Below are 7,679 nucleotides of genomic sequence, written 5' to 3' on the forward strand. Positions count from 1 at the left end.
ATGTTCATTTGAGCGCAAGGCGAGCAATCTGAAGATGTCTCTCTGGGTTTTGAGAAATTATGATTTCAGCATTTTGTGGTATTTTTATGAATTCACTGAGAAATGAATCGGCATATTAATTTCAAATGCAGCTTCTAACAGAAGATGTGAGGGGACGCTGGCAGTTGTCAGTCTTTTTACTAGTTTTATGAAGATGGGTTCATGTGTCAGGGCCTTAAGAGAGCAGGCTCTGATCTGATGCAAAGCTCCTTCTGTTCAAGCTGAAAAATGTCAATTCAGGAGGGATTATAGGAAGAAGCTGTCCATTAACTGGAAAGAGTGATATTTGATGTTATGTCTGAATGAAAACTACAAGCACACATCCATCTTTAGATGCTTGTTCAATGGTTTTCTTATCATTCCTTCCTTTGCTTTTTCACAGGGGAGTCGCGGATATTTTATTATGTTCATTTGGCTAAATTCATACAAGGAAATGTAGTTCACAGACCAAAAGATTAAACGTTATGAGCTGTTTTGAGCATCTGTGCAGCTCAGTTAGTATTAGCGATGTGTGCCTGAGAGCTCCAGTTAATCCATGACCATCTCCAATGCAAATTAGGCTCAAGTGGGTTTGATCTCAGCACCACGAGGACCTTTTTGATGCGTGCGTGCTGCTAACTGAATGAAGTTGTTATTGGACGGCGTCCACAGATTGTGTTTACAGTTTAATCACGCCTCTTTGCACTGTTTTAAATAGAATGTTTCCTAATAGCTTTAATTTTCCACACTGCTCCCTGCTCAGGTTCATACGCTGCTTATCCTAATAATCCATATTCTGCTGAACCCCGCAGTCACACATTTCACTTAGTAACTGATTTTCGTGCACAAAAGTGATTCACAAGAGCAAATGACTTATTCTGAATCGCCAGAGAGTAAAAACAAAGAGCAGACGCAAACGAGGGGCTGCAGCTAAGCCGGTGTGTAGTTTGAATCCTGAGCATCTGCCTTTGCATCAAGGGTGTAATTCATGCCGGGAGAGGCAACAACAGAGCACTACTGCAGGGACCAGATGGCTTTTTGGTGCCAAAGGCTACCGCTAATGGCAGGGATTCCTCTGTGATAGTCGAAACCCTCCCAGGCTTTTTCTTGCCCTCTGCTGTCTTTCTCTTCCTCCCAAAGCACCTCCGACTTTAATAATCAAAACCCAAAAGGCCAAAGCAGGCGTCAGAGGTCTTGAGGTTGATGTTGAAAAGGCGCTGGTGAAGAAAATCTGTGCCATCTAGTAATGTTTTCTCTTTTTTTTTATCTCGACAGGAAAGATGAGAAGGAGTATGCACTGAAACAAATAGAAGGCACTGGAATATCGATGTCTGCCTGCAGGGAAATCGCTGTAAGTGACAACCTTTTTTTTATTAGTGTGTTTGTTTCCAAGAACTTAATAATGTTTCATTTTGAGAAAATCATGATGTAGCGCCAGATCCTTGCCACTACATAGACCTTACACAGTAAGAAAGCAAATAAGTGTATGTATTCACATTAAAATGTAAACTGTTGCTTTATTAATTTGAAGATGTATGGTTTGTATTGTGACTACCTGCTGAAATTGTACACAACATATCCACTGAAAGTTCACAGAAAGTATTAGATTTAGAATCTCTCACTTGTATGGTAAGTGGGCCTCCTTGCACTATTATCTTTTAATGGGACCACTGGACTTTGGTAAACCTTAAAAGCTCTACTCCCTTTTACTGTCTACCCATGGTGGATCAAGATGCTCTGTGCTGTAATTGCATTCAGCATTAAGCTGGTGAATAAACAGAGAGACATGTATAGCTTTACACTTACTTATCCTCTAGATATACCACTTTAAACTCTCAAGATCAAGCTTGTAATGTAAAGGTTGCTTTTAGAATGAACACACACATTGAAGAACTCCTTCTCTACTCAGAGGGAATGTTTTTATGACTTCATCTGATGTATGTCAGGGAATTTTCATCCTGTTTGGGTGTGATCACTAGCCTCTCAAGGATACAAAAAATGCCCCTTGAGTAGCACTGAATGTAAACTGAACTTTGTTCATTAGCAAAAAAACTCCACAGAATTGTCAGTTTAATGAAGTGTGAAATAGAAAATTTATGAAAATCAAAAAATCTACAGTTTTTTCTTTTTTGATTTTCTTTTCTATTTATGCATGTCCATTGGCTGCTGACGAAGGACATAATGACATCCTTGGGAAGTGCAAGTCACACTGAATCTAAAAATATGTGCATCATGCATCAGTAATTGGGTGCTAAGGGTTTAAAAGTAGCTTAATTGCCCCCATGGGCTGTGTGTCACAGCCATTGGTGCTGCAGCTGCAGCTGCTGACCATGAGGTTGAGTGGTCAAACCAAACTGCAACAACTAACCTTTCCAACAGTGGCATATACCTGTCTCTTTTACCTCACACAGTATCTTCTACACCTCCCCTTTAAACCTCTGTATCAGGGGATTTAATGTGAGAAAGGACAAGCACCTCTTCCACTCCACCCCTCCCTGCAACAAACCAACAAATGTTTGTGATTTTTAGGGTTGGCAGAGGATGTTGAGGGGGAGATAGCAGGTCAATAGTATATGTCACATAGAAGTGGTGTACATCATCTGAAAGCTGGGATCCTGAAGATTAATTTAGGTTGCAGCTCAGTACTGTGTGTCAGGTTTTAATCATGACACACATCTATCATAAATCTGTAGCAAACATTGTGTTTTGTTTAGACCTATTAAAATATTAAAGGTTTAGAGTGTGTAGGGGTTAGAACATTATAATGGAAGAATATGATGGCTATTTCCATGCTTTATTATGTCTCATAAGTTGTTGCATTTTTGGGTTGATACCATGTGTTTGGTGCAAAATGTAACCCTTTTTGTCCATTCGAAATTAGATAAAATGGCAAAACAATTCCTCCAAAATACCACATTAAGAGACCGAGACTTTGAGGAGCATCATAGAAAAACCCATGCTGTGATTTGGTATCAAAAACGTTTAACATCTGTAAGAAATGCATTTTTTGGCGATTGGATGGCGAGCCTGTGATTATCCTAGAGGTCACAATAGGTCATTTTACACAATGAGGTCAAGTTTTAAAAAATGGTTTCATTCCAATAAAATGGCTACTGTGGGGACGAAAATAATCACACATATATGCAAAAATAACACATTTATAATGCATGCAAATAACAGCATGTTTTTTTTAGCCCAAACTGCATGGGGTTAGCATAAAGAGAACTAATTCTCATTCAGATATCTTGAGGTAAGAAGACTCTTTTTAAAATAGCCATGAAAGTTTTTTTGAAAGGCACTAATGTTGGCATTGGCATACACTTTGTCCGAATAACAAAGATCCATCACTTAAACAGATTATTTCATATGATTCTCCATGTATGAAAAGGACTTAATGAAATTAATTTGCGTGTGTGGTTGTTGTGAGAAGCATTTGCTTTTTGATATTAAAATATTTAGTAAGATCTAACCTAATGACATGTCATCATGTCATCTACATTGAAACAGGAAGTAAAAAATGGCAGCAAACCACAAGATCAACAGAATAATTTAAGCTCAGTGTTTGCTTTTGTTATGAACTAAATATAAGACTTTCACATGGTTTCCAGCTAGCACTCCAGTTTGGGTCTACAGTGTTTGTGGTGGGTCACCATTGGTTGAATATTCAGTAGCTGGAAAAACTTAGGACATTCATCGTTCCTTTTCTTGCCAGCAAAAAGTCCCATCTGAAAAAAGTCATCCTATATGTGCATGCAAATATAGAGGGTGGTGGGTGGGGTGAGGTAGAACCTTTGTTTGCTTGACATATTCTACAGAGAAAATTGGTATGTTTAAACAAAAATGAGTCATAGCAACATAATGTCACCTTCTGGTTTAAAGGAGCAAATTAGTGATTTTGAATTCTCAAGTCTGTTTTCAGTGCTGATTCTGGTGGTTACATCACAGTTTTTGTTGTTGTTTTTTGCATGACTGGGCCTTTGTATAGGTTTATAGTGGCTTATTGTACTATATGTAATGTCTTCTTGTATAGACTGAAGGCGTTCTTTATTTAATATATGAAGGAATCAGAAAGCATGAAACTGTTGCAGAATGTAAACAATATCTATAAAATTAGAACCTAAAACAGTTTTAACATAAACATACATAAACACTATAAACTACAGCCTGATACTGTCTCAGCGGCCAGTTCTGGGGAAACGGGACCTGGATGCAGCAGTGTCCTGTTCACCTTTTTTTTCCCCAGGATAGCAAAGTCATGACCCACCGTAATCAGACGCTGACAAAGTGGTTAACCTGAGCTAGGCCATACAATGGTAGCATCATAATACTATATGCTTGTTCAAAAATTAGGGATGTCCCAATCCAATCTCAATGATCGATATTGGTGCTGAACAAGCTATTTTTTAACTGATCAGTATCAGTTATATTAAGCTTTATTGACCCGATCACATCTTTTGTTTTAGTTTTATCAGTTGTCATGCAGCCGTTTTTATTCACAAAGCTTTCTTGCCATTGTCAACTCTCTCCACTGTCCGCCTCTGTCCTCCTCTTTAATGTACACTGTGCCACTGCATTATCTAAAAATAGTAGTAGTAGCAAAGTAACAGATCAGGACCCTGTATCGGCAGATACTGAACTAAAAAAACTTGATCGGGACATCCCCAATTGATATATTTCTAGTTATAAGGAGCATTTTTCCTAAGATGTCTTTGCAGATTTCTGCATGATTATTTGCTACTGACAAAGGAAATAATGATATCCTTGAGAAGTGGAAGTCAAAGTTAATCAGAAAATATATATGTAAACTTTCCCAACAAGCTGATTTTCTACTGCACAGAAACAATTATAAAGCAGTGCTATTTGCAAAAAAACAACACAAAAAGATGACTCCAAAACCAAAACAGTAGCCCTGGAAATGACTGGCTGCATAATGTAAAAACCAAAGTCAGTTAGGCAAAGGCAACTCAAATTCCTGAATCAGCGGCCAACCAGCGGAAAAGGGGACAAAGGTAAGAGACCCAGCACAACTACTGAAGAGCACTGGTAACTAGCCAGCATGTCACCTCTAAGTGTGAGAACTAGCTGCTTTCTCAACACATAGTAGCGAAACAGATGAAGTACTACGTAGTTCTCTTTTTCTGCTTGCATAACAACACTATCAGATCAAGATATATACAGTATGTTTGTGGTGTGACTGTGTACCTTTTTATTGTAACTATAGATCATCAGATAAAGCAGATTTGCATTGTCACACAAAAATGTTGGGACACGATACCAGGCTCAAGGCCAGTGTCCCAGTGATCTAAGGCAGGCTTCATAAGTCTTTTGTTTGAGCGTCACTAGCGAGTGTATTAGCCATTAGCTCACTACATCAGAACAACATGTTTTGCAAAGACGTATGGATAAATTTTGCTGTGCCACTTCCTGGTGTGATGAGGCCTTCGCTGTCTGGGTAAAATGCTGGCGCAGTAATGGTGATTTGTTTTGTTTTTGCCTTCAAACCAGATTAGTTTGTACAATTCAGTAGCTGCTGGGAGGTTTATCACACTCACTGCTGCTTCCTCAGGTCTCTCAGGTCGCTCTTGAGGGAGAAATTCTCTGCTGTATCCTGACAGTGTGACATCACCTATAACAGAATGTACTGTCGTTCATCTCTGTGACTGTCACATCCCCTTTGAACGCCTTGGACCGCTTTGCTTTAACATCTCACTTAATGTCAAACCGTTCCCTCTTCATTGCTGTCGAGATACGGCTCTGAACAGTGGTGCCAGAATGAGGGCACTCAGCTTTGGATGGACTTTTTCATGCAATTTCCTTTTAATCTCAGCCCAGCCTACCATTTTTATATATCTAAAATATGGTAAGAAATCAGTGGCATCAATATACCTATGAAAGCCATCCATCCTCTGGATGCTAGAGCTTACCAAAAGACCTTAAAGTAGGCTCTGAGATGGCACAATGTTGAAAACTGTACACTTGTTTTTGGTAATCTAATATCACTACTGAGACATTTGACGAGAAATTACCTCTGATGATTTCCAACAGCAGGACTTTAGGCTCTGTGGTATATAATTGTTTTTAATTTATTCTCCAGTGACATTTTTGTGAATCAAACTTCTCCATAAATTGTTTTAGGTAGCAATTTAATGATGCAGTCTAATGAACACACCCTTGTTCATAAACAGGTGGTGTTCATCAAGTTGAAACAAGCAATTTACAAGTTTGTGCAGTTGAAAGAGTCTGGTGAATCTGACTTAGAGCACTCGTAGTAAGAGAGTTAGGACAACAATACAAGAATATTCTTACAGTTATAGTTTTAAAATAAATTCTATGTAATATTGGTGGCCCTGTATTTGCAGTCGAGACGCTTGTTCAGTTATTAATTTACTTCCTGTGTTTTGTTCCTGGGGCACCTTATTGTCCCTGTTTCTCTCTCTGATAGTCTGTCGATATCTCAGCGGGTGTCAGATTGCCTGCCTGCTCAGCAATCTCTCCCTCTGGTCCTCCTGATAGCAACTCCTCTGCCAAACAGGGCAAAAGGAGAGTGAGTCATGGCCTCGGAGACTTGAGTTGCATTGCAGCATTGTCTTATTTGACACTTAGTCATCACCTGACAGATGATTAGTCAGACCTTTGGGTGAAGAATCTCACATGTATATTTGTGTACATTGATTAACTATGGGTGTTGTCATGGATTCAACTGTGACTTTCATTCACCTAAAGAATGGGTTGCAGAACTCTTACTCAGTGTTGTGTTACGTGCACAAGCAAAGAAGCTCTATGGTTAAAGCGAGACCGTTGATCTGCTTTGTCTTTTAGGATTTGAAAGAACAATCGTCCCTTTCTAAAGCCTCTGATGATGGCCTGTTTTTGATATCCGCTCTGCAGGGAAACTGAAAATAAGATGTCGTGGTGTTAGCAACATTCTTTTCCTGAATAATCGAATCAGACCATGACAGTGTCTCTGGAGGCGAGCAGACAGAAGCATTGCTGGGGCTTTTTTTGCTTTTACTGATATCAACTATTGCTCAGTAGAGTAGTAGACAGAAAGCCCCAGTGTCATGTTTCAGTTTTTTAGAAAGGCATTTTTTTATGTGTGTGTGTTTTTGTCATTCTGCAATGTTTTGTGTCTGATTAGTCAGCTTTGGTCACCGCTAACTTTTGAAAAATAGTTATGGGGCATATTGTTTCAGTCACAATGACAATGAAATCCAGTCAAGAAAGTCCAGTTTATGAAGGATTCTCCGATTTAACTTTTCTCACCCCATACCTCACTCTGTGCTCTCACTGGAGACAGCATGTTCTTTAGGCTTACACAATATTCTTATATGTCTAATACTGTAAAACAACCAGCTCCTTCTGTAGGGTGACTCACTGTGTACATGAAAAAGGGTTTTGTCAGTGTAATTACATCTCTTTACTAAACCTCTCCACCTGTGTGTGGCTCTGTCTTTATTCTCAGACCAAAACCGGTTTGCTGAACAATGTAGTTCCTCCAGAACTGTACAATATGTGATTTTTGCTGCTTTCTGCTGTTTCACACATCAAACCAATAACAAAAGACAAAGTTTGTTGATGTTGTCAAGTAGCGTGGGTTCATGTGAGTTGTTGTCTTTACCACCATTGCCGTCACTGCAGTCAGCTTCTCCCATTTAGGATTC

The 7,679-nt window shown here is 39.1% G+C and overlaps 1 protein-coding gene across 1 annotated transcript in view; it reads left to right on the forward strand.

Moving 5' to 3' along the window:
• cdk19 (cyclin-dependent kinase 19) overlaps window positions 1-7,679 on the forward strand; it is a 53,521-nt gene that overhangs the window by 3,166 nt on the left and 42,676 nt on the right. The window contains exon 2 of the mRNA XM_035678481.1: window positions 1,294-1,369. Within this exon, the coding sequence (XP_035534374.1) occupies window positions 1,294-1,369 (76 nt within the window). The remainder of the gene's footprint in view (window positions 1-1,293; window positions 1,370-7,679) is intronic.

The sequence above is a fragment of the Morone saxatilis genome, unplaced genomic scaffold, assembly GCF_004916995.1.
Source record: "Morone saxatilis isolate NCDOM2014 unplaced genomic scaffold, NCSU_SB_2.0 Contig7, whole genome shotgun sequence".
Lineage (NCBI taxonomy): Eukaryota > Metazoa > Chordata > Actinopteri > Moronidae > Morone > Morone saxatilis.